Source organism: Carex rostrata, chromosome 9 (genome assembly GCF_964058835.1).
Source record: "Carex rostrata chromosome 9, lpCarRost1.2, whole genome shotgun sequence".
Classification (NCBI taxonomy): Eukaryota; Viridiplantae; Streptophyta; class Magnoliopsida; order Poales; family Cyperaceae; genus Carex; species Carex rostrata.
In genome coordinates, this window is record NC_135926.1 from 395,611 (window position 1) to 422,913 (window position 27,303).

General features: G+C 37.2%; 2 protein-coding genes and 1 pseudogene across 3 annotated transcripts; all 3 read left to right on the forward strand.

Annotated features, from left to right (window-relative positions):
• Positions 1-11,450: 11,450 nt before the first annotated feature.
• LOC144559314 (basic blue protein pseudogene) lies at positions 11,451-12,383 on the forward strand (annotated as a pseudogene). The gene is made up of 2 exons (XR_013513119.1): positions 11,451-11,673; positions 12,184-12,383. The product of XR_013513119.1 is annotated as a basic blue protein pseudogene (transcript).
• A 1,144-nt stretch (positions 12,384-13,527) lies between these two features.
• LOC144559317 (uncharacterized) lies at positions 13,528-17,507 on the forward strand. The gene is made up of 2 exons (XM_078308330.1): positions 13,528-13,603; positions 16,417-17,507. Exons 1-2 carry the CDS (start codon positions 13,582-13,584, stop codon positions 17,505-17,507), a joined length of 1,113 nt encoding a protein of 370 aa, XP_078164456.1. The 5' UTR covers positions 13,528-13,581.
• A 6,653-nt stretch (positions 17,508-24,160) lies between these two features.
• Positions 24,161-24,758, forward strand: LOC144559555 (basic blue protein-like). The gene is made up of 2 exons (XM_078308618.1): positions 24,161-24,368; positions 24,485-24,758. Exons 1-2 carry the CDS (start codon positions 24,185-24,187, stop codon positions 24,682-24,684), a joined length of 384 nt encoding a protein of 127 aa, XP_078164744.1. The 5' UTR covers positions 24,161-24,184; the 3' UTR covers positions 24,685-24,758.
• Positions 24,759-27,303: the final 2,545 nt, after the last annotated feature.

Below are 27,303 nucleotides of genomic sequence, written 5' to 3' on the forward strand. Positions count from 1 at the left end.
CAATCAAGAATCAATCAAGAAATCACAATCAAGCAAACAATGAATACTCAAACAACAATCACACAAGTTCAAACTTAGATCGAATCATCATGCAACTCAAAGACAAGGTTTAGAGACTACATCCTAACCCTAAGAACTAGAGATCTACTCAAGCATAGCAAAAGAAAGCATAAAAGAGAGATAGAATAGGCAGATCATAATGAAGCTCGAAGATCCAAGGTGGATGGGAGATGATCTTGAAATCTTCCCTTCTTCTCCTCTTCTTCAATCAAGCTCCAATCTCCTTCTTCTCTCTTGATCTCTGCTCTCTAAGTATACTCGAATCTAAAGGGGTAAAAAGCTCTCCGAATTCTGGCATAGGACCTCCTTATATAGGCAACAGAGTTGACTTTGGGCTTGTCAGATTTAATTTGAACTGGGCGGCAACAGTTGATGCGACTCGCATCAGGTAGATGCGACTCGCATCAGATGGTCTTCAAGAGAGAGCAGTGAGGGTCGCATCGCAGGTCGCTTTGGGCTTGGATGCGACTCGCACCAGATGAATGCGACTCGCATCAGAGCTTCCTGAAGTCTGCCAATTGCCTGATTTTGCCCAATTTCGCCTGATTCCTGCAAAGTAAGAACCAAAACTTAGCAGTACCACATTCTATGGATGTTCAATGTAAAAGGCACCCTTTGTTGGTTCAAAACATAGATTTTCGTATGGAAACAAGTCGAAATGATAGGTCTAATAATGTGATAACAAATTCCCCCAAGCTTAACCTTTGCTTGTCCTCAAGCAGAGATCTGTTCTTTGTTACCGGGCTGGACTCTAAATGCAAGTTAAGTTCCTAAATGTGAAAATTTACATGAGTTGCTTAAATCAAGAACCTCGAGAATCTTTATGGTATGATTTGGACTTTCCTTGATCAATTTTGATTCACCCCACAAATTGACTAATCAAACTTCAAGTTCTAGAATGTTTTAATACTTGCAAAGCTGAATACTCGAATTGATCAATCTATCATTCTTTTACTAAAATCAAGCTCTCATTTGTGGAGATTTTCCCTTTTTCTCCCCCAAGCTTGGAACAAGCTTAGGTTAGCAAGTCGCGGACTTCGTGTGTTGATATATGCAAGAGTTATTTTTCTTTTCTAAATTTGGGAGACGAGCTCAAAGGCGCCCAACAGGACTTATTGCCAGTACTCTTATTTTCTCCATCTTTTCTTTCTTTTTCTTTTTTTTTTAATTTGGGAGACGAGCTCAAAGGCGCCCAATAGGACTTATTGCCAGTACTCTTATTTTCTCCATCTTATTATTATTTTTTTATTCTTTTGCTTTTGCACATACCATAAATACACACATCCATTGGTATTCATTCATACCAATGAATATCCAAATTTTTCTTTATTTAAAATCCCCATTGTCCTATTTAAAAGGCACAGTTCAGTTTCAAAAATTGATTTTTGATACAATTCAAGTTTTCATCCTTTCAAGTTCTCAAAACATCCATTCCTAATCAGTTCTTTGATCAATTATGAGGTTAGTTCTAATTTTTCAAAGTCATCCAAATCACAACCAAAATTGTTCAAACAAGTCCTTAACCAAAGCAATCACACAAATTTATCACCTAAAAATGCAAATTTTGGAAAAATAAACATGACCTAAATGCAGATACAGTTTTCTTCTATTCACCCCCCCAAGCTTGAATGAAGCATTGTCCTCAATGCTTGAATTCACACAAGAAAAGGTAAATAGAAGAAAATATGGAAACTAACCAGACATGGAGTGGGGGGTGAGGCGGGGGCGTCTCACTGATTGGTGGGAGGTGGATCGGGTGGTTTTTGGTGGAGCGCCTTGTCGAATGTGTCGGAGGGATACACCATTCTTTCCTCATAAGGGTCGGGTGGTTTTTTCTTTCTAACACACCAAGGAACATAATGCATCGACCAGGTTGGTTGTGCATGGCCCGTATGATGGTCTGCATGGTCCGTGTGTCTGTGATCATCCGCTGGTAAGGTCTTGTGCATGCATGTGGCTAGGTTCGTGTCCATCAGCTTCTCGATAAAGTTCGCGATCACATTTTGCTGAGTTTGGAAATCCTCAAAGTGTCCAGCAGTGCAATACGGTGGCAAATCTGAGTGGAGCGTCGTGTTCTCAAACATTTGCAAAAGAAAAATCCACCCCATATCTTTCAAATCTTTGATCGACCACCCGATCGCGCTTATGTGAGCTTTCAATTTCCCCAAGAGTGTGGCAGTCCGATCAGGGTTGAGATCTGCATTTAAGATCACAGGACAACTTTTATCTGGATCTAGGAACTCATACCTGAAATTTACTGGAAGAGGCTTGAGTTCAGGAGTGAGTTTCTCTGTCTGGTCCTTGACGCGGGTCGCATCATGGTCTAAGCGGGTCGCATCGGGTGGACTCGACTCGCATTCTGACCTTGCATCTGCTCCATCCGACTCGCTTCGACCAGCTTCAAGGCCTTCAGACCATGGCATGCGACTCACATGAGGTTGATGCGGGTCGCATCCAAGTTCTCCCAGGTCAGCTGCTTTCACATCTGCTCCATACACTGATTCCAACTCGCTTGTTTTAACCTGCAACTCAGATAGATAATCAGGGTAATTTTTAATTGAGCTCCCGTATCCCTCGCGAAGTTGTCCCTTAGCCAATTGATCCTCCATGTTGATTGTGCAGCATGCTTCTGGTTCAGCTAATCGTCGGGGAAAGGGTACCGGTGGTCTGTAAGGTGCAGGTTTCTCAACCCCTTTCCCTTTCTCTTTGTCAGACTCTTTTGATGCGGGTCGCGTGGTACCATTGCGGGTCGCGTCCACAGGTTCTTCAGGTGGTGTTGCTGGTCGCATTGGCTCGATGCGACCAGGATTCACAGGTTCCTCCGAGGTTGATGCGGGTCGCATGGTGGTGGTGCGGGTCGCATCAGTTAGGATCTGATCAGTTGGGAAAGCTGGTTCATCGTACTGGGTCCCACTCCTCAGTGTGATCGCCTTAGCTTCTCCTCTGGGGTTTGGTTATGGCTGCGCGGGCAGCTTTCCAAGTTGTGGTTGGCTCGAGGTGACGATGTGACTCAGTTGCTCCAACAATTTACTTTGGGCGGCCATTTGAGTTGCCATCGATTGCATTTGCTCCCACATCATTTGGTTCATCTTCCCTTGCTCATGTGTGAAGTTGCTCACAACGGGATCAATGTACGGCTCAGGTGGATCGGATTGGAATGAGCAGTTGTTTGAGTTGTCGAATGGTGCATTGTTGTAGAAGTTGACCTGTTCGGGTTCCTCATCCCATTCCGCCAGTGGGCAATACTCGTAAGAGTGCCTCCTATCCCCACATATGACACATGGCTGTGGTTGATGGTTACCGACTGCCTTCATGCTCATTTTGATTAAAGCCTCCTCCAGCTCGGCAGCTCTAGCAGATAGAGCTGCGATCTGATCAACCCTGTATCGACCGCCTCCTCCTCCTCGAGAATTGTCGTGGCCGGACCACTGTTGGTATGTTGCCATAGCGTCTTGAACTTCTCTGTCTCTTCCACGCGAGTCATGTCGGTCGTGATGCGGGGCGCGTCGAGAGGTGGTTGTGCAGGAAGAGCTGTGTTCCTGTGGTAAGAGAAAAATAAAAGAAAAAGATACAAATTAAAATCTAGATTAACTTGGATAAGCAAAAATCTAGAAAAGAATTGATAGCCGTCCCCGGCAACGGCGCCAAAAACTTGTTCGCTTCTCAGAGTGTGCTTACAAAGTTTCAGGTACAACAAGTTGTACCAGTTTAAACCTTGAATTTACTCTCGTCTAAGGTTGCAAGTGCACAACCCTATCCGTGTAGTATATTAAGGTATCGATCCTCAGGGACGGTTTAATTCGATTCTAAATTTCTACAAATCCGAGTTAAGTACTAGAAGTGTGAAGGGTTTGGTTTGAATTCGTTTCAATTTCCTAATTTCGGGTGTCAATTCAATTAACAGTAAATGAAAGCAATTAAAAGTTTTGGTTTTGAACAATGATAAAAGGCGTTCCTAGGGTTTCAGGTTTCATCCCAAACTTTGTCTTCTCTGGACCTATCATGCGACTCGCATCATCTCTGATGCGACCCGTATGATGCGACTCGCATCATCTCTGATGCGGGTCGCATGGCCCTCGAGCAGAGCTGACATGTGTTCGTATCTAAGTTGATTTCTTGTGCGAGGCTTCAACCTGTGGCTCTCGCCTACTGGTATCTAACCTAAATTGATTGTCTGGTTAACTAGAAGTATCTACAACCTTTCGATAATAGAAATTTCACCTCTCGGCTACTATTGATCTTAGATCTACCTCAAATGCTCAATCACAATTACAAGATACATCAAGGCCAAATTACTAGAAGAGATGCTATAGACATCTAACAGTAGACAATCAAGAATCAATCAAGAAATCACAATCAAGCAAACAATGAATACTCAAACAACAATCACACAAGTTCAAACTTAGATCGAATCATCATGCAACTCAAAGACAAGGTTTAGAGACTACATCCTAACCCTAAGAACTAGAGATCTACTCAAGCATAGCAAAAGAAAGCATAAAAGAGAGATAGAATAGGCAGATCATAATGAAGCTCGAAGATCCAAGGTGGATGGGAGATGATCTTGAAATCTTCCCTTCTTCTCCTCTTCTTCAATCAAGCTCCAATCTCCTTCTTCTCTCTTGATCTCTGCTCTCTAAGTATACTCGAATCTAAAGGGGGAAAAAGCTCTCCGAATTCTGGCATAGGACCTCCTTATATAGGCAACAGAGTTGACTTTGGGCTTGTCAGATTTAATTTGAACTGGGCGGCAACAGTTGATGCGACTCGCATCAGGTAGATGCGACTCGCATCAGGTAGATGCGACTCGCATCAGATGGTCTTCAAGAGAGAGCAGTGAGGGTCGCATCGCAGGTCGCTTTGGGCTTGGATGCGACTCGCACCAGATGAATGCGACTCGCATCAGAGCTTCCTGAAGTCTGCCAATTGCCTGATTTTGCCCAATTTCGCCTGATTCCTGCAAAGTAAGAACCAAAACTTAGCAGTACCACATTCTATGGATGTTCAATGTAAAAGGCACCCTTTGTTGGTTCAAAACATAGATTTTCGTATGGAAACAAGTCGAAATGATAGGTCTAATAATGTGATAACATTTACAAACGGGTGAGTCTCAGAACGGCCACTTAACGGCATATTCTCTCTATTTTGTCTCACAGTGGGCTGTGTGTATTCTTCTTCATCTTCTTCATCTCCTTCATCATTAATGTCCCAGTCTCCTTCCTCTCATTCATCCCCAGTTTGCAAATTTTCCTCCGGTACCTCGTTCATAAATTCAAATTCTGACTCGTTTGGATCTTCATGTACTAGTGCCGGTCTGGGGTCAGAACTTGGTTCAGGCCCAGGTAAGGATGAAGGACCTCCATGCATGGATATAGGTGAGATAAAAGGTGGAGATTGTACTCGTGGTGGGACAAAAGGTGGAGATTGAGGTGAATTACGGGATATTTCTGCTTCCGGTTCTGCTACTGGCATTGAGATAAAAGGAGTGTGTGGTTCATAATTTGGTTGATCATTTTCTTCAACCGAATTCTGGCCTGAACTCCCAGCCACTGACTCTCCGCGAATTCTGCATGCAAAAACTTCCAATAATGGGTCACCGGACCGCACAATCTGCGCGATCAGGCCTCTCAATGCCCCGTCATCACCCAATGCGTTTCTGACATACCTTCCTGCATGGACCATTCAGGCCTGAATCTGTAATTCCCAACGATTCCTATTGTAGCCGCTCACTTCATAAATAAGCGATTGCAACTGCTCAAATGAGAAATTTTCATCAACCCAATACGTATTTACTGGAGGTTTGGAGTAACGTGCCCCATTCTGGTCAAAAATGAATTTCCCTCCAAAATGTATTGAAATTCCAATAGGCATGGCCAATAAACTACATTCGGAGAATGAAATATTTTGTAAGTTTACTGATTTCAAATGAACAGTAAATACGTATATGCACAGTAATTAATAGTAAATGAACAGTAAATACGTATATGAACAGTAAAAACGTATGTGCACAGTAAATGAACAGTAAATTCGTATATGAATAGTAAATGAACAGTATATACGTATGTGCACAGCAAATTAACAGTAAACACGTATATGAACAGTAAATGAACATTAAATACGTATATGAACAGTAAACGAACAGTAAATATGTATATGAACAGTACATACATACATCCATAGTAAATGAATAGTAAACAACAATGCGTAAAAAAACCTGATTTAGCAGTTGAACAGTTCTCTTCCTCCTTCCTCTGTTTCTCCCTTTCTCTCTTTCAGAACTCTCAGAATGAAATCTGAGCTCTGCCTCTCTCTTCTCTATTTATAATGAAAAAGCGCAAAAAAAAAAAAAAAAAAGGTTCCGCCCGTGGAATTTATCCACGGGGGGGAGTGGGGAATTCGGCCCATGGAATTTATCCACGGGGGAGGGGGGAATTCGGCCCATGGAATTTATTCACGGGCTGGGAATTTTTAAAAATCCAGCGATTTGCTGGGTATTTTAATTAAAATAATAATATTTTTGGGTAAAAATAAAAATCTCGGCTCCCTAGAACATAATATATATTTTAGAACAAATGGAATTATTATTATTATTTTTATTAAAATTTCAGTCAAGTAAATTTCAGATATAATTTTTTTTGTAGAAGCTCCAAAAATTTATATAATAAAAAATAATACAAATAATTACATGAATATTCCTATATGAAGAGATTCGTGATTCAATTCGAGTTTGATTCAAAAAAGTTCGAAAAAAATTCGATTCGAAAGTAATTCGATTTGAAATTAATTCAAACCAGTTCGATTCAAAATTAATTTAATTTCGAATTCGAACCAGGGATGGTTCGATTCGATAGATTCGCGAACCAAAAACAGTTCGATTCGTTTGCAGCCTGGCTTGAGTTTAGGGACGGATCCGCTCCAATTTCTGATTGACCCGAAAAATCCAAAGAAACAGCAGATGAAGGAAGGTCTCGATCGGGTGAGGCAAATTCCGTTGGCTGGGCTGCTGGGAATGTGTATCCTCTGCAATTCTGACAATAGTTGTGCATCGAACCTACTCTGTGAACATAGCAGACTAGAGAGTAGAGGGAGAGAGAAAAAGTAAGAAAGCGACATCCGAAGTAAAAGCGAAAGGACCCCATTCATTTCTACCTCATTCTACCAAAAATCCTCAATCTCTCCTCTTCTACGTACCCTTCCTCTCCCCTCTTAGAATGTAGATTACAACATTTCAGTCTTACAAACCCGTCGTAGTCTCGTAGACCAGAAATTTCAGCTCCCAAATGAAAGGTGAAAAGATGCCTACGTTCAGCCTCAAGATCGGTGAGACTCAATTCGTTGTTGTCGACTGCCATACCTCCCTTGCTGATCTCCATGCTAAGCTCTCTCGCACCCTTCTCGGTGGCCGACCATTCACCCACAACTATTTGCACAGCCGAGTCAGCTCGGGAAAGAATTGCTCTCAATTTAACCAAATAGCTGCCTCAATTTCGAACTAATTTCGTATCAAATCGAACTAGTTCGAATTATACCGAACCAAATTCAAACTAGCATTTTAGGTTTGAAATCATTTCAATTTCGAATTGGGTTTGATTCGAAATAATTTCGAATTCGAATTCGAACCTGAGCAGATTCAATTTAGTTCGGTTCGTTTGCAGGCCTACTCCCTACTAACATATACCTACAAACATATATTAAATATGAGCCTTCTAATCACACTCTATTTCTCCTGTGGAGCATAGTTATAACCCTAGTATATTAATTTTTTATATATTATTATTATTGCATCAGCCTGAGGTGCATATATGAACTTAGCAAAAGCCAAAAGGTGTCCGAACAATGGAAAAAGATGTTCTAGAAATTATTATTCTCCTATGATCGGTTGCGTCATTCGCTCTGTCATGCGGTTAGCTCTGTTTGGCGCTATTATGCTTCACATTCCCTTGGGGAACGCACAATTTTCCAAATGACACCAGCTGTATCATCTCTAACCAGGAAATTATTTTTGATCTTTAAGCTAATAGAATTCTGATCTATTATAATAAAACTATTCCATTATTTAATTAGCAGTCATTTGGCACATCACAAAATATTAATTGCTTAATTGTGTTCACTTAGAAAGAGTAAATTCAAATTTTTTTACAAGAATACTGACATTTAGTAAAGGATGTAAGGATATTTATTTTTACATCCGAGTAATGAAGTTGGCATAATCTCGGTCTCAACTCTCAACTCTGCTAATGACAGATTTTAAATTATTGGTTTAGTGAAATTAGAAACAATTTATCGTTCTAAGTGGCAAAGTAGAAAAGAAGAAAGAAACTAAGAACATATTATATATTATCAAAGTCTTAGTAAGAAGATGACATGTCATTTATTCTTATAATCAAGACCGGACATATATGGTAGGAATGGAGTCAATTGACCTCCATTTCTTTTCTTAAATTTTATATTTATGTATGATTTTCTATATAATGTATATAGTAAAATGTTATGGTATTGTAAAATTGATTCTCATTTTCAGTAAGAAAATTTTATATGATTTGTCCCTATTGTGTGTTTGACTCTCATAGTTCAGAAGTTTGACTCCGCCCCTACTTATAATAGAACCATCACATCATAATTAACTTAGAGAAACTACATAGGTAACTTAAGAACTGACAACACATAATGTCTTAGAAATTCTAACTAACTTTTAAAAACTCTAACATAATTAAAACAACTTAAAAAAATCTAAATAGACAAATTTAAAAAATAGTAACATAATAAAGTTTAATAGAAAAAATAACATAATTAAATAATATAATTAATCATTATAGAAAATGATGAACTAGTGGGACCTCCTCCTTGAAACTTGTAAATAATTATTCTATAAGATTGAAGAACAATTAAACCGTACATACTCCAAGTCTGAGTCTGAGTCCAAGTTGGTTTTTAGTTTTTATTAGAAGTACCTCATCATTCTGCGTCATTAAGAATAATTCAGAATTTCTCAAATATCATCTCAATATATAAATAGCTTGCCATTTAATTACTAGTTGATAGTTTGAAAAGGTGATAATATTATTTGGTAAAATGTCTCTCAGAATCAATGTTCTAAATAGCGTTTATCGCGTCATAGCGGGAAGCCTAAAAAAAAAAGCTATAGCGAATAGCATTGCTATAGCAAAAGCTATGCTACATAGCGTTTTTTTATTTTATAAAAAATATATCATATATTTGTACTAAATATTAACATTATCTAAGTCTCATAAACAATAAATAACATCAAATTGATTAAAAAATTATAATATTCATATTGAACCAATATAAAGTCCAAATTGCGACTCAAAATATCCATAGTAATACTAATATTATAAACTATCGATATTTTTCTATTCAAAATATATTCAGCATCATAACATAATCTATCTTTTTTTCTATTTAAATTTCAAAATAACATAGACATCATGGCATAATTAACTATCTTAATCTATTTAAAATATTCAAACTAACATATAGTAAGTATCATTTTGTTACTTCAAGAAATATTTTAATATATTCAATCTGAGTCTTTATTTAAAGCCATATAAATTAAAAAGGAAAAAAAACAGCTCATGTTGCATAGCGCGCTGTAGCTTCCTTATTTGATTTCGTTTTATGGATTTCTCATTTAATAATTAATAGTTTAATATAAATCGTAGTACGTTAATTGCAAAAAGAAAAATACAGTTAAAATCCAATATGAGCCTTTATTTAAAGCCCATATAAATTGAAAAAAAAAAAAAAAAAACTCATGTTGCATAGCGCGCGCTATTTGTGCTACACGCTATGCGCTATAGCGGACCGCTACCGCTATAGTGCTTGTAGCTCAAATAGCGTGTTTTGATTCCATAGCTTAGCGTTTAGTCTCCAAAAATGTTATAGCGGCGCTATTTAGAACACTGCTCAGAATAGCGAAATAAATTGTATTTAGATATATATATTTCAGAGAATGAAGTCAGTCAAAATATGTTCTCCCGATTTAATTAGTGGATTTTAGGTTTAAACCGATATTGTTTATATCGATGATTTCATGGAAATTGTAATTACCTATATGAATGATTGAGGTATATATGACGCATATATATTATGTTAAATGCGACTTTCTAGTGCTATCGCATATATCGGTTAAAAATATTAATCCGTCAACTTAGTTAACATCATTAATTAATTAACCTATACTATGGATAAAAAAAGACACGTAATTAATTGTTCTATACAAAGTTACAAACGCATAATCTCTTGATTATGGCAAATGATAGATGACTTCAAATTTGGCTTTTGGAAATTTTGTTTTTCTAGTTTTCGTTTGAGTTTTGACAATATTATCAATACTAATATAAAAGACTAAAAGTCTAAAACTGTGTGTCCGTCATGTAAATGTCATGAGTAGATGGTATTTGTATTCAATCAATAAGTTGGTTATCCTTCAAAAGCTTTGAAATGATAGACCATGCACAAATTGGAATTTTAATTTCTGAAATGGACAAATTTTTTAGGACAATTATCATAACTCATAATTATTAAATAAATGCTTTACATATTATAAAAACGTACGGATAGTTATCCATACTTTATTTTTCATTAGAGGAGAGTTCAAATGCATCTATTTTTTGTGCCTCCATCATGTCTTCATTTTTAAAAACTTAAATAACTCAAAGTTTAAAATTTTAAAGTCAAAATAAAATCATTAGATGTGATCTATGTTATTTTTTATAGGTGCCCATAAAAAATTATCACATATTGATTTTGCTTTTATGTGAATCAATAAGTTAAAAAATCAACGTCTAGAAACTATCCACATTAGTATACATTTTTACAAGCTCAAGATGACAACCAAAACAAAGTTAAAATACCATAATTTTTACACGTGCATAGATAAAATGATGTAGTTCATATCCAACGGTTTTATTTTGAATTTTAAGATTTAAATTTTGAGTTATTAAAGTTTTTAAAAATGAAGACATGACGGAGACATTTAAACCCTCCTCTTTTCATTATTTATAGTATTTTCCAAAACATAGTTCCCCGCCTAAAGTTTTGCTCACACATATTGTGCATCTATTTGCCTCTTCACGCAAAGAAGGCCTTGGAGATTAATGGTCACATTTCAAGGCTCACAAGTCACAAGTAACCATTCTCTTGCTTAAAGCAAAACAACAATGACCAGCGCATACATGCATGTTTTTATCCCCCAATATTATTCTGTTGTACAGTCTAATACATTTGAGCAAATTTTGACTTAATTATATGACATTTCTGATGGCCTAGTGATAATTAACAACAAATTAATTTAGTATTGTAAAGCCAACCTGTCCTGTACGATAAAAGCGACCTATAAATCTTCCCTAGCTTGATCTGCTCCTGCAGCCTCACAACATACAAACACTAAAACAACTAGTTCTCTCCTAACAGTTCAGGAAAGGGGCAGTGCAACCATGAACAAATTGTCGCTTTGGTTAGCTTTCTTGTGTCTTCTAATTCAGAGTGATACCAACAATGCAGCTGTGTTTACAGTTGGTGACAACAATGGCTGGTCCTTTGGCGCTGACAGCTGGCTGGCAGGAAAGAGCTTCCGTTCCGGCGACATACTTGGTGAGCTTTTTTTTCCCTTTTTTTTTGTTCTGTAAGTAGAACTCGGTAAGTTTCTTAGATTGAGGATGAAATGTGGCTCCTGTATATTGGCATGAATGCAAGGAAAAAAAAAACTAAGTACAACATATTTATGGGAAATATTTTTCGGTTAACAAATTATGTTTCCCAAACTTTATGAAAGCAATGTAGAATTCATACTTGTGTAATTTTAATATATTTTGTTAATTTAGCCGTGTTGCTGTTTTTATGTTATCATATTCTTTGGATCAATTTTTGTTAACATATTGATAGCTCTGGTTCTTGTGTCAACTGTAGCCTTCCAGCCACTTTATAGTACTATTCTGATAAACTGAGAATCATTTCCCAAATCCCAATTAACATAGAATAGAGCAGGAATTTATATGAACAGCTTATTCTATAACAGTTAATTTCATCAATTAATCTCCAAATTTTCTTTTGCATTTTCTCTGTTCTCTTAATTTCTGCTTTTTATGGCATATGTTTCGACAGAATTCAATTACAATTCGGACATCCATAACGTGGTGGCAGTAGATGCTTCTGGGTACAATAATTGTCAAATGTCAGCTGGATCTAGGGTTTACAACTCCGGTAACGACCGCATAACTATCGGCCGAGGCACCAATTACTTCATCTGCAGTTTCGCCGGTCATTGCGATGGGGGGATGAGGATTGCAATTACAGCATATTAGTTGATGTTGTAAAGCGTCATTGGTTGTAGTTTAAGTCGTACTGAATAATAATAGTTTCAAGGAGAGAAATATCAATTGATTCTTTTGCTGTATTACGATTGGCGGTCTTATTTTCTGTTCTTCTTGTAATTCAAAATTTCAAGTACTTGTTCTTAATTCGTCCCAACTGTTCTTTGGAATATTCCTTGAACAAGAAATGACCGTGCTCATTTTGTTGGATCTTAATCCAACGTTGAGCATATATGTAATATAATAATTAATTGTTTACTGTCATATATGGTTGTCATAATTAAAGTGATCTAATATGGATTTAAGATATTAGACAATCAATGTATTCGATAGGATGTGGTCCATAAGTGTGTAGAACAATTTGAGCAAAGATCAAATCATTGATGGACTGATTCTGAAATTTACAATTGAGAAAACTGCCTTTTAGGAGCCCAGTGCGGGTGGCTCACTCGCACTGGATTTGAGTGCAGACGCACTCAGGACTTAGCCAATTTTTGGGAGTCTTTTGGGAGCCCAGTGCTGGTGGCTCACCCGCACTGAATCTGAGTGCGGACGCACTCAGGACTTAGCCAATTTTTGGGAGCCCAGTGCGGGTGGCTCACCCGCACTCAGTACTTAGCCAATTTTTTGGGAACTTCAGAACAATGCAGGAAAAAGTCCGAGAGCAGAGCGGACGCACTGAGGACTTAGTCGATTTTCTGGAAGTTCAATGCAGAAAAATGTCTGAAAGTAGTGCGGACGCACTGAGCTCCAGTGCGGGTCAACCACCCGCACTCAGGACTTGGAAAAAATTAAGGGCTGAATTTTAAGGCTGTTACTTAGACACATTTTGACCCAGTGCAGACGCACTGAATCCAGTGCAGGTGAACCACCCGCACTCGTGTCGCTAGAAGTGTATAACTATATATAGATGGGTCCCCAAGGCACAAGATGAATCAACTCAACTCAGAATTCTTAAAAGAGGTTATTTTTAGACAGAATTCTAAGAGCCTTCTCCCTTTTTCCACCATTAAAGAATTGAGAGGAGAAATTCATTAGAAACTTGGAAATGATTTCTCAAGGGCGATCTTGTTGCTTTGGAATATCTAATCTAAGATTCAACCAAAAGGGCGAGAAAGGAATAGCTTGCTAGAGTCTTGTCTCGCGTTCACGGAGACGGTTGCTTCTCCAACCTAGGGTTTGATATTCCATGGCAAACGACATGGAATCAGGTATTGTATTCCGCACTAAAGATTATGTTTGGGTCTCTTTGGCATAGGACGGTCTTAGGTTAAGGTGGGGATTGTTTCTTCTTCTCCGGAGTGTAAGTGTTTGACCCCTAGATGAGATGTAATTGTTTTATCTCTAGATAAGGCGTAATTGTTTGGCCTTTATGATTCCCAACAAGTGGTATCAGAGCCTTCCTATGCCGAAGGATTAGGTCTTTAAGGGTCTAGAGAGAATTAGGAATTTATTTTTTCATCGTTTTTTCGGATTTTTCTTGATTTTCTTGTTCTGAAAATTTATGTTTGGAAGCACAAAACTTCTTTTTTTGATTAAGATCCTTATTGCTCAGATTTTTTAAGATATTAAGTTGGTTAGGGTTTGCTCGAAGATTTCTATTTGAAATCGCAAAACCTTAATCAAGATTCGGTCTTGGAATGGTTATGTAGCCTACCATGGCTAGAGGTGCTACTTTTACCCGATTACCCGGATCCGATCCGGAACCGAACCGGATCCGACCCGGATCCGATTAATTTGGATAGGATATGGTTTAAAAAATATAACCGATTAAATTATGGGTATGGGTACAAAATTAATAATTTAATATCGGACCCGGATCCGAACCGGAACCGATACTGTAATGGGTAGGATATGGGTATCATTTAATTATCCGACCCATAACCGGACCCGACCCGATACCCGTATAAATACCTGATAAAATATATATTAATAACTCTGCATCAAGTTTTTGTGTTAGATAATATATTTCAGCTGAGCTATAATTTGATAAAACTTAACCAAATTTATGCTACTGTTTTACACTACCCTTTAATTACATCCTTAACTAGCCCTTTAATTACGCCCTTTAATTTTTGTTCTATATTATACACATGTGACACATGACACATGATTGTCAAATTTATTCTTCCATAACCAGCTTATTTTATACCTTTTTTCTTCTATTACATTCAATTCATAGATTTTTTTTGAATTATAGAAAAGGAAATCATCATCTTTAATATTTTACTTTCTAAAAATTATATCTCCTCCATCCTCCTGAATTCAAAAGCTATTAACAAAAAACTGAATTCAATATTTTTTGTTACACCATGAGTACTCCAAACAACCAACAACCAACTAATAATTTAGAGTTATTATTTTTATTTTGCTATGTAGCATGATATATTTTATTATTTATAAACATGATTAATAGTATAATTTTTATTTTGCAGTAGTTTTTAATTTATATTGTAATGATTTATTATATGAGATGTTTAAGAAATTATAATTATATTTAAATGTAAATAATTTCTCGAATACTTTGGAGTTGTGACCTATACCCGCTCTGGATCCGGAACCGCCCCGTATCCGAACCGGACCCGATAATCCACAAACAAGTTACGGGTATCTATCTACCCGGAACCGAAAGACTGGACCCGAAATATCTACGGGTAGATAGGTATCCAGATCCGGACCCGACCCGATTTGAAACAAATAAGTATATGGATCGAAATTTGGACCCGAACACTTTTAGGGTCCGGGTCCAAATATAATAGTACCCGGACCCGACCCGACCCGATAGCACCTCTAACCATGGCACACATGAAATTCCGCAAGCCATTCATTTGGTAATTTTCTGGACAATTTTGGAATTAGGGTTTTGGAAAGTTTATTTTTTAATAAATTTTCTGAAACGACATTTACAAATTTAGAAAGAACTTTCTAAATTTGAAAGGTTATTTAAGGTGCTTCCAATTTTAAATTTTCTCTCTAGATCGTGTCTTAATTCAACATAACAATTGAAATTATTTTGGATTTTCCCTAAATTCGGATAACAAAAAAAAAAAATTTGGGTGCAGTGCGGATGCACTCATCCTTAGTGCGTCCGCACTGGGCTCGGGAAAATTCTGAAAATAAATACAATTGTTATGATGCAATTATAATTATTTAAATTGTAATTTTGTTTATGTTATTTGGTATAGATTATGATTCTTATAAAGGCATTGTAGTTGTATATATCTTGAATTGATTAATTGAGTCATTATTGTACCCTCCGGTGCCTCTTTTGACAAGATTAATTAAATTCATTATATAAAAGGAAATCAAGTGTACATATAATGGAAGCAATCATTTATCGGCCCTCCGGAAGATAGTGGATTGAATTCGAGTAGGGTACGGGTACCTCGGGTACGGGTAGGGCGGGTAGTCGGGTAGGTCGGGTAGGGCGGGTACGGGTAGGGCGGGTAGTCGGGTAGGTCGGGTAGGGCGGGTACGGGTAGGGCGGGTAGTCGGGTAGGCGGGTACGGGTAGGTCGGGTAGGGTTTTAAAAAAGTGTACCCTACTCGTTTCAAACCCGTGCCCGTCCCGGGTAACGGGTACGGGTACGGGTACCTCGGGTACGGGTAGTCGGGTAGGGCGGGTAGGGTACGGGTATTTTTTTTTTTTTTTTTTTTTAATACTGTTTTTTAGTTTTTTTTTCTGTTTTTAATATTATTTTTTTCGGCGGCAAAATAATTTTGAATTTTGAATTTAAAAAAAACGGGTAAAGGGTAATGGGTAAACGGGTAAAAGTACACAGGTAAAAGGGTAAAGTAGGTCGGGTAAACGGGTGCGGGTATGGGTAAAACGGGTGCGGGTAGACGGGTACGGGTAAAACGGGTACGGGTTGGGCGGGTTTTTTCCCGAATCATTGAGTCCGGTACCCGCCTATACCCGGGCACGGGTACGGGTAGTCGGGTAAGCGGGTACGGGTAGGCGGGTAGTCGGGTAGGGTTTTGCTAAATCGTGGTTGTTTTGTGTGTTTTTTGTTTGAAATTTTCAGCTAGCATTACTACTAGCCTAAAAGAAATTCCGATGTTAAATGGTACCAATTTCAAGTATTGGCAGGAGAGTGTTATGATAACTCTCGGTGTCATGGATTTAGACTTAGCATTCAGAACAGATCGTCCCAAAATTACTGATACCTCAACCGAAAAAGAAATAAGGGTTGAGGAAAAGTGGGATAGATCTAATAGAGTGAGTCTAATGATTATGAAAAGGTCAATTCCAGAGGCATTTAGAGGCTCGATTTCTGATACGATTACTAATGCTAAGGAATTTTTGGCTGAAGTTGAGACAAGGTTTGTCAAGAATGAAAAGTCTGAAATTGGTACACTTTTGACTAAACTTATCTCAATGAAGTATAAAGATAAGAGAAGTATTAGGGAGTACATCATGGAGATGTCTAACGTTGTTTCAAAGCTAAGGGCACTTAAGTTGGAGATCTCTGATGATCTCTTGGTGCACTTAGTATTGATATCCCTTCCTCCACACTTTGGACAGTTTAGGGTAAGCTACAATTGTCAAAAGGACAAATGGCCACTCAATGAACTCATCTCCCATTATGTGGAAGAAGAGGAAAAACTGAAACAACATAAGACAGAAAGTGCACAAGTTGCTACTACTTCTAAATTTAAGGCTTCAGCTAAGCGTAAGAAATCATATCAGAATAAGGATAATAAGGATGCTGCAGTAACCACCAACAAGAAACAGGATAAGGGCAAGAAAGTTGTCACTTCAGAAAATGCCTGTTACTTCTGTGGTGCGGTTGGACACAAGAAGATTCATTCCCAGAATTATCACGCATGGCGTGCTAAGAAAGATAAATCTCTTGTTATGGTTTGTACGGAAGTTAATTTATCTTCTGTATCTAGATATACTTGGTGGATAGATTCAGGTGCAACTACTCACATAAGTATATCTTTGCAGGGCTGCCTAAATTGTCGGAAGCCAAGTGATGATGAAAGATTCATTTTTGTTGGCGATGGCAATAAAGTTGAGGTGGAGGCTATTGGGACATACAGATTATTGTTAAAATCAGGATTTTATTTGAATTTGTATGAGACTTTTGTTGTACCGTCTTTTAAGACGTAACTTAATTTCTATTTCTGCATTGGATAAGTATGGATTTACTTGTACTTTTGGAAATGGAAACTTTAGTTTGTTTCATGATTCAAATCAAGTTGGTTCTGGTTTTCTTTCTGTTTATGATAATCTATATTCTTTGGATGTCAATAACTCATATATTGAAACCTTGCATGTGGATACAAATAGTAAGAAAAGAAAATTAACAAATGAGAATTCAGCTACATTATGGCACAAGCGATTACGTCACATTTCTAAACATAGAATTAAAAGACTTGTGTCAAATGACATTCTCCAACCCTTAAATTTTTTAGATTTTGGTGATTGTATTAATTGCATAAAAGGGAAACAAACCAATTTCAGAAAATATGAAGTCAATAGGTGTTTGGAAGTCTTGGAATTAATTCATACCGATATCTGTGGTCCGTTTCCAACGGCTACATGAAATGGTCACCGGTATTTTATTAGTTTTATAGATGATTGGCTACATATATTTAATTAAAGAAAAGGCAGAAGCCTTTGACATGTTCAAAAGTTTCAAAGCAGAAGTTGAGTTACAACTTAACAAACGCATTAAGGCCATTAGATCTGACCGTGGTGGTGAATATTACAGTAGATATGATGGATCAGGTGAACAGTGTAAATGGCCTTTTGCACATTTCATAGATGAATGCGGGATTGTGCCTCAGTATACATTGCCCGGTTTGCCGGCAATGAATGGTGTTTCTGAGAGGCGCAATCGAACGCTTAAGGACATGGTAAGAAGTATGATTAGTCGTACTACTTTACCAAAGAATCTATGGGGTGAAGCCTTAAAAACAGCAACATATATCCTAAATAGAGTGTCCACTAAAACAACTAACAAAACCCCATATGAGATGTGGAATGGACGAAAGCCTAATTTGAAACATTTGCGTGTGTGGGGATGTCCAGCTGAAGCAAAGCCTTATAGGCCTCAAGAAAAGAAACTGGATGAGAGGACTATTAGTTGTTATTTTATTGGGTATCCCGAGCGGTCAAAGGGCTATAAGTTTTACAATTCCATAGAATATTCAGTTTTTAAGACGGGAAATGCAAAATTTTTTGGAATGTTGAGTTTGTGGGGGGAATTTTGAATTCGAAGAGGAATGTGAAAACATTCCCACGGGTGTTGAGAGTTTTGTGGATATTGAACTCATTTTAACTCAAAATACAATTATCGAAAATGAAACCATTATTGAAGACCAAACTCAACAAGATCAAACAACACAAAGTGAAATTCCAGAAATTCTGGATGATGCTGTTGTTGGCCATATTGTTCAAGACAATGCTGGAAACCCTCAAGAAAATTTAGAAGTGCCAATAAGAAGGTCCACTAGAGATAAAAAGGTCTGCAATATCTTCGGATTATGTAGTTTACATTCAAGAGCATGAGTTTGATGTTGATATGTTAGAAAATGACCCCATAAATTTTCAACAAGCCATGAAAGACTCTCTCTCAAAAGTGGATCGATGCCATGAATGAGGAAATAAAATCTATGGCTGACAATGACGTTTGGGAAATTGTCCCATTACCTAAAGGAGCGAGACCCATTGGTTGTAAATGGATATTTAAAACCAAAAAGGATACGAAAGGTAATGTGGAGAAATATAAGGCACGTCTTGTCGCTAAGGGTTTTACACAAAAGGAAGGCATCGATTATAAAGAGACTTTCTCTCCAGTTTCATTGAAAGACTCTTTAAGGATTATATTGGCATTAGTTGCACATTTCGATTTGGAGCTTCATCAGATGGATGTTAAGACTGCGTTTCTCAATGGTGACATTGAGGAAACAATCTATATGGTGCAATCAGAAAACTATGTGTCGGGAGACGCAAAGTCTATGGTATGCAAACTCAAGAAATCCATCTATGGGCTAAAGCAAGCGTCTAGGCAATGGTATTACAAATTCCACAATGTGATTATCTCATTTGGTTTTGAGGCAAATCTTGTGGATGAGTGTATATACCTCAAGTTCTGTGGGAGTAAGTTTATGTTTCTGGTTTTATATGTGGATGACATATTGCTTGCCAGCAATGATATAAATATGTTGCATGAGACCAAGAAATTTCTGATGAAGAATTTTGAGATGAAAGATCTTGGTGATGTATCATTTGTCCTAGGGATTGAAATACTGAGGAATAGAACCCAAGGTATATTAGTTTTATCCTAAAGGAATTATATCGAAAAGGTTCTGAAAAGATATGGCATGCAAGACAGTAAACCAGGACATATCCCTGTGGCAAGAGGAGACAAATTCAGTCTCAGCCAGTGCCCAAAGAATAATTTAGAAAATGAAGTAATGCAAAATCCATATGCCTTAGTCATTGGGAGCATCATGTATGCACAAGTGTGTACGCGTCCAGATATTGCGTTCATCACTGGAATGTTGGGCCGATACTTATCAAATCCAGGTCTAGATCATTGGAAAGTAGCCAAACAGGTCTTGAGGTACCTGAAGCGAACAAAAAACCACATGCTCACATATCAGAGATCAGACAGGTTAGAGGTCATTAGGTATACCGATTTTGAATTTGGAGGATGTCAAGATAGCATGAAATCTACATCCGGCTACATTTATATGTTAGCTGGAGGGGCTATTTCATGGAAGAGTGCTAAACAATCACTTATAGCATCTTCCACAATGGCCGCAGAATTTGTAGCATGTCATGAGGCATCAAATCATGGTGTATGGCTACGCAATTTTGTTACTAGGCTGCGTATAGTGGAGTCTATTGAGAGACCACTAAAATTGTATTGTGACAATAATTCGGCTGTGCTATATGCAAATAACAACCGAAGTTTGTCAAAGTCTAAGTACATTGACATTAAGTTCTTGGTTGTAAAAGAAAGAGTATAGAATGGTCAGTTGACAATAGAACATATAGGGACGGACTCAATGTTAGCGGATCCACATACGAAAAGATTACCGCCCAATAAGTTTGAAGAGCATGTTGCTCATATGGGGGTAATTGCTATTGAGGAAATTCAGTTTTAGTGGGAGTCCAATTTTTGTCTATTCTGATGTTCTATTTTGTAATTTTGGATAATAAAACAAGTTATTTTTGTTATATGCATGTCATTGCAAAAGAATTGTTGTATACATTCTGTCTCTAATTTAGTTTTTTGACCTTACATTTGAGTATGTGATTTGCGAATTGTTTATTTGAATTTTGCATTTTACAACAAGTTTATGAAATTCGATTTCAAGATTTTAGTGGGAGACCTAGTTAGAAATTGGCACGTAAGATCACAATTGCGTGTAATTTTTATGCTACACATCCACATCATGATTCATGTCATTTGGTTATGTTAGTACTGTGATTATTGATGGTCTAGTCACGACTAAAATAAATGTGACGAAAGTTTCTTTAGTCCTTTGCTAATGTAATTGATGGACAGAATTGGTTTGGGAATACATAAGGATAACAGAAAAGTATGTGCGCACATAAGGTTGACAATACATAATTAAAATAGTATAACATATTGCTCAAGTGGGAGATTGTTGGATCTTAATCCAACGTTGAGCATATATGTAATATAATTATGAATTGTTTACTGTCATATATGGTTGTCACAATTAAAGTGATCTAATATGGATTTAAGATATTAGACAATCAATGTATTCAATAGGATGTGGTCCACAAGTGTGTAGAACAATTTGGGCAAAGATCAAATCATTGATGGACTGATTCTGAAATTTGCAATTGAGAAAACTGTCTTTTAGGAGCCCAGTGTGGGTGGCTCACCCGCACTGGATCTGAGTGCGGACGTATTCAGGACTTAGCCAATTTTTGGGAGTCTTTTGGGAGCCCAGTGCGGGTGGCTCACCACACTGGATCTGAGTGCGGACGCACTCAGGACTTAGCCAATTTTTGAGAGTCTTTTGGGAGCCCAGTGCGGGTGGCTCACTCGCACTGGATCTGAGTGCGGACGCACTCAGGACTTAGCCAATTTTTGGGAGCCCAGTGCGGGTGGCTCACCCGCACTCAGTACTTAGCCATTTTTTTGGGAACTTCAGAACAACGCAGGAAAAAGTCCGAGCGCAATGCGGACACACTGAGGACTTAGTCGATTTTTTGAAAGTTCAATGCAGAAAAATGTCTGAGTGTAGTGCGGACGCACTGAGCTCCAGTGCGGGTCAACCACCCGCACTCAGGACTTGGGAAAAATTCAGGGCTGAATTTTAAGGCGGTTACTTAGACACGTTTTGACCCAGTGCGGGTGAACCACCCGCACTCGTGTCGCCAGAAGTGTATAACTATATATAGATGGGTCCCCAAGGCACAAGATGAACCAACTCAACTCAGAATTCTTAAAAGAGGTTATTCTTAGACAGAATTCTGAGAGCATTCTCCCTTCTTCCACCATCAAAGAATTGAGAGGAGAAATCCATTAGAAACTCAGAAATGATTTCTTAAGGGCGATCTTGTTGCTTTAGAAGACCTAATCTAAGATTCAACCAAAAGGGCGAGAAGGGAATAGCTTGCTAGAGTCTTGTCTCGTGCTCACGGAGACGGTTGCTTCTCCAACCTAGGGTTTGATATTTCATGGCAAACGACATGGAATTAGGTATTGTATTCCGCACTAAAGATTATGTTTGGGTCTCTTTGGCATAGGACGGTCTTAGATTAAGGTGAGGATTGTTTCTTCTTCTCCGGGGTGTAAGTGTTTGACCCTAGATGAGACGTAATTGTTTAATCTCTAGATAAGACGTAATTGTTTGACCTTTATAATTCCCAACACATTTTAGATACGCAGAATGGCCCGAGTATGTATTATTCCTGGTTAATCGTAATTACATATATCTTCGACTCTTTAATGTTTTTAAAGACTAATGAAACTTTTTTCGAGTAAAAGGGTCATAGTTTGGTTTGCGCGGGAAAGCCGTGCAGACGTTATATATTGCTAGTGAAAGTGTTTATAAAGGCTGAAACATTTAGCATTTTGCACATGCAATTAATGGAGAAAATGTGGCCTAACAAGAGCCACTAACCTCAGTGCTAAGCGCACTAATAGAGCGGATTATATAAATTATAATAGCAATAACTGAACAAACAAATTATACAAACTACTGTGCTACATGTGAATGCAAAGTTGCAAACACAATAAACTTTCCTCAAAGAATAAGTACAAACTAAAATTTTCAAATAAGCCCATCAAGTTATGTTAATTTAAATGAGGGTTGAAGTACTTAATTGTGATTTGGTTGGTGTTGGTGTTGATGTCGTGTGTTGTAACAAACATAGAGCTAGGAACTTTTAACTTTTAATAATTGTTTGTTATGAGTTATGTGGGTCCAGACAAAGATTACAAGTATATATACTTAAATTCATACAACCAGTGCTAGGATGACTAGTGAGTGAGTATTCGTGAGTATAAAAAAATTATTATATATTTTCACGAATAAGTAAACATAAATTGTTTATTCCGAAAGTATCATTATTACTGACAAAAGTATTTGCAAGGATGGATATCAATGTTGTTAAGTATTTTTATCCTTGTAGATCCTATTTTATTTTAAGGCGGTTTTTGAATTTTAAGTAAGAACAGCACAAACCTATTATAATGAGGTCTGATCTTGTATAACTAATTTACATAGGACATGATATTTTAATTTTAAAAATTCAAAATTTAAATGATGAATTAAATTGTTATTCTCTTCTATGGATCGGATGCACAGAATTATTTGCGCATGAGCTAATTTAAATTTATCATTTTGTTATCAAATATTTACGCTTTGTTTTGGAAAGAAACAAAATTTCACAAAAAGATGACCTCCATTTGCTTCTGACTTTTTAACCGATTTGTTTCTTGCGAATAATAGGTAAGTTACCATTAGTTTGTCTAGCATCCAATTCCAATGAAATGATTTAAAACCAACCAATTAGCCAAAGGTAGCTTAATTTGTTTCTTCCAACGAGCCCACATTTCCCACTAGCTCAATTTTAAACACAAAAGTTCTTCGTGCAAACCACCAATAAGAGGATCCCTTGTTTCAGATTTGACCGCGACATAGTGTAACGGGTCACCACTAAGGACTCGCAAGTCAAACATCCTTTCCAAGTTCCAACCGTTGTTGACTCGCTACACGACGTTCTTGTATCCATCTCATCCAATGAATCTGGATTGAACCCCTTGCGCTCCAAAATATTATCATTGTGGGTGGTTAGCCGATCTCTTTTTCAACGGGCTCTTTTACTTTTACTAAGAAGTAAGAATGCACCTAGCGCCGGAACTTGTACAATGCAAGCAAATATCAAATGCCTTTTCAACTAATACATTGTTAAATTTTATTTAAATATGAACTACATTAAACATGCACATACAATGATGGAAATAGTAAACATGAGCTATTATGTCAAGTCAATACAATTATTTCTCCTGAAGCAACTTAATTACTTCATAAAATATGCTCAGTATTAACGCAAAGATCAATCTCTTATTTTTCTTTTATTTTAAAAAAGAAACAAACTGGGAATTGCAGAAAAGAATTCAAACAGAGCAACTGAGAGCACACTCGTGACTCCGTCCGGTCGTCATTTATGGGTCCCAATTATATTGGCAAATCAAAAATTGTGCTATAAATAGCGGACCACGGCACTATCAACACTTGCAACACCAAACACTATCAACACTTGTTAGAGAAATTAATTAGACGTACACGATGGCCATGGGAAGAGGTAGTGCTAACAAGGTGACAATGGCTCTTGGATTGGTTTTCCTGTGCTTTATTTTAGGAAGTGAGGTGGTCGAGTCGGCCGTCTATACAGTCGGAGACAGTGGAGGTTGGGGTTTCAATTCAGGCAGTTGGTCAAAAAGCAGGCGTTTCAAGGCCGGTGATGTACTCGGTGAGATTAAATCGTCGTTTTTTTTAGACATCAGAAATTGTTTACAGTGATATTATGATCATTAGTTGATGACGTCTAACAATTCGTTAATCCATTCATTGTTTGTTACATGCTAGTCTTCAACTACAGCCCATCAATCCACAACGTGGTCTCGGTTAACGCCGCAGGCTACAATAGCTGCAAGACACCAAGAGGTGCCAGGGTTTACACGTCAGGCGGCGATCGCATCACGCTAGCCAGAGGAACAAACTATTTCATCTGCAACTTTTCCGGCCACTGCGAGTCCGGCATGAAGATTGCTGTCACCGCAGCATGATCCTCCTCATTGGCATTGGAGATTTATGTTGTTGTTTCATTGAATGATCGAGCTGATGTTTAATTACCTCTCTATAGTCTATATATGGTGTTAATTAGTATTTTCTGTTAGTCCTACAATGATACATATTAATTGAACTGGGCATGCAGTATATATATATATATATATATATATATATAAGAGATGCCCTGGTACTTCATGTATGATTGGTGTAATAATAAACTCGCTTAATTGCATGATATTTGACTTTAATTTTTGCTGGCTCTGTTATCTTTTTTAATTAAGGTTTGTTTATTTTAATGTCTTATATTAGTTTCAAACTTTAGTTCCTTTTTTCTCTTTCCTTTGTGGTGGGATCTGTATACGTATTATGATGTTTTTTCCCCCTTCCAATGTACAAAAGGCAATATTAAATTATAACACTGACGAAATTCTATATTTCTATATGTTTTCATTTGTTTTGCATATAATTTTAAGAAGATCAATTAAGAAAAAAACCATATACGTAACCAGAGCACTTATAACTTAAAATTTTCAAATAATTGAACCAAAATCCTGTGTAAAAGTCTCTGCCAATCGTAGTTAATTTAAAAAGAAAAAGACCATAAAATAAATATCCCAACTGGTATGTGAATGTGACAGTGTCATTATATATAGTACATAGTTAATTGACTCTTGGTCCCTTTGAATATTAAAAAATTATCTTGGTGGGGTGGTACGGTGGTAGGTTTCGACATCAACTCATTAGGAGTTTGAGGACCCGTGAACATCTTCCAAAATAATAAATTAGACAATTTGGTGCGTTCAATTATACAAAAAAAAATAGACTATGTTGTTTTAAAGAAATATTAATTTGACGATATAAAAGAAATATAATTATGCTACAATTTTTTTAAAATGTCCAGTACATTTTGCAACTTCAAAGATGAATCCACTGGATTCTAACCTCGGAATCCCAAAACATATAACCTATCAAGCTCAACACATAAGTCACGGTGCGTAATTGACATACGTACTGTGCCATTTCGTGATAGATCCAGCTCTACGTACAGTACCATTTTTCTCACTCTAGATCAGAGCCACTTAATTTAATTGATGGTATTGGACACCACTAGGCACTAGCTAGCTAGCCGTCAGTCATTCACTCAAAAATAGATGCACGGTTAGATATATCTCGGTCTCTATTCACTTCATGCCCCCCCTGTTAAGTGTTAACTGAGTATTCGAGTGCGTATCCTCTGAGATCTCGGTCTCTATTTATTTGATATATCTCGGTCTCTATTCGGGGATAGCGCTAGGACCAGTTTTATTTGAGCTTTGAGATTTACGTATTAATGTCTCCACTTTTATTTAGTGAGCAATTAATTATAAGCAAGAGTCCAAATAAATTATAATCTATGTGCACTAAGTATATCAAATAAGTTTGAGTAAGGCTTAGGTGTTATAAATAGCACACGTGTTACGATTTTAAAAAATTATTGTATAAAAATAGTTTAGTAAATTTGTTATATAATGAACTTGTAGAATATCAATTTTACTATTTTCGAAAGAAGAAGGTTCAAATGCCTTCATTTTTTGTACCACCATTTATTTAAACTTTAAGAGTAAAGATTTTGTACTCCGCAAATTGGTCCCCTATTCGTCCCCCTAACTACCTAATAGATCTTTATCTCAAGTTATCCACGAAGTCCTAATCCACCTTCTAACAACCTCAAATTTCTAACGAACTTTCAAAATCACTCTCTTGCCCACACCACCTTGCCTCTTCACCGATCAAGTGATCAGGCTGAAGTTCTTCCTCCGCCTCCGATAAAGTTCATCCTTCTCCTCTGATCAGACGATTAGGCTAAAGTTCTTCCTCCTTCTCTATCGATCAGGCGATTAGGTAAAATCGTTATCTCCATCTCCTCCTCGGATCAGGCGAAAGTTCTTCTTAAATTACTTGAGAACTCTAACCAAGCTCACTTGAGTATGAATATTTCATGTCATAACAATACACACTTTCACACTTAAGTATGAATACTAAGTATTTTAGATATCAATAAATCAGATGATGTGTGGATGAAAAAAATAATAGCACAAATAAGTAGATATGAATACTTCATGTCTTAACTATTGGTAAAATATATGCATCACAGTAACACTAAAATTTGACCAAGTAGATATGAATACTTCATGTCTTAAAAATTGGTAAAACATATGCATCACAGTAACAACAAAATTTGACCAAGTAGATATAAATACTTCATTTGTTAGATATGCATACTTTATGTTAGAAATGAATACTTCTTGGAAGAGGTGGGGTGAGAGAGATAAATCTGACAATGAATTTTTGAATTGTATAAATTATTTCAAACATGTATGAATATTTCGTAATCGTCAGTATGAATACTTCATTTGTTTAGATATGAATACTTCTTTATTTAGATATAAATAATATATAGATTCGCTGTAGTGGTCCCCAATCTTGGCAAATGTCGCTTTCGGACGGTTGCGGTCCCCAATCCAGGCTGTCATAAGACGTCAGCGGTCCCCCTGGTCGTTACTGGTCCCCTCCAGCTTGTGTTTACATATGACGAATGGTTCTGATAATAAGTATGAATACTATAAATTGGTAGG

Coding starts and splice junctions, on each gene's coding strand:
- LOC144559555 (XM_078308618.1), top strand. CDS start 24,185: ATGGCCATGGGAAGAGGTAGTGCTAACAAGGTGACAATGGCTCTTGGA. Junction 24,369..24,484: donor CAAGGCCGGTGATGTACTCG/GTGAGATTAAAT, acceptor GTTACATGCTAG/TCTTCAACTACAGCCCATCA.
- LOC144559317 (XM_078308330.1), top strand. CDS start 13,582: ATGGCAAACGACATGGAATCAG. Junction 13,604..16,416: donor GGCAAACGACATGGAATCAG/GTATTGTATTCC, acceptor TGAAATTTTCAG/CTAGCATTACTACTAGCCTA.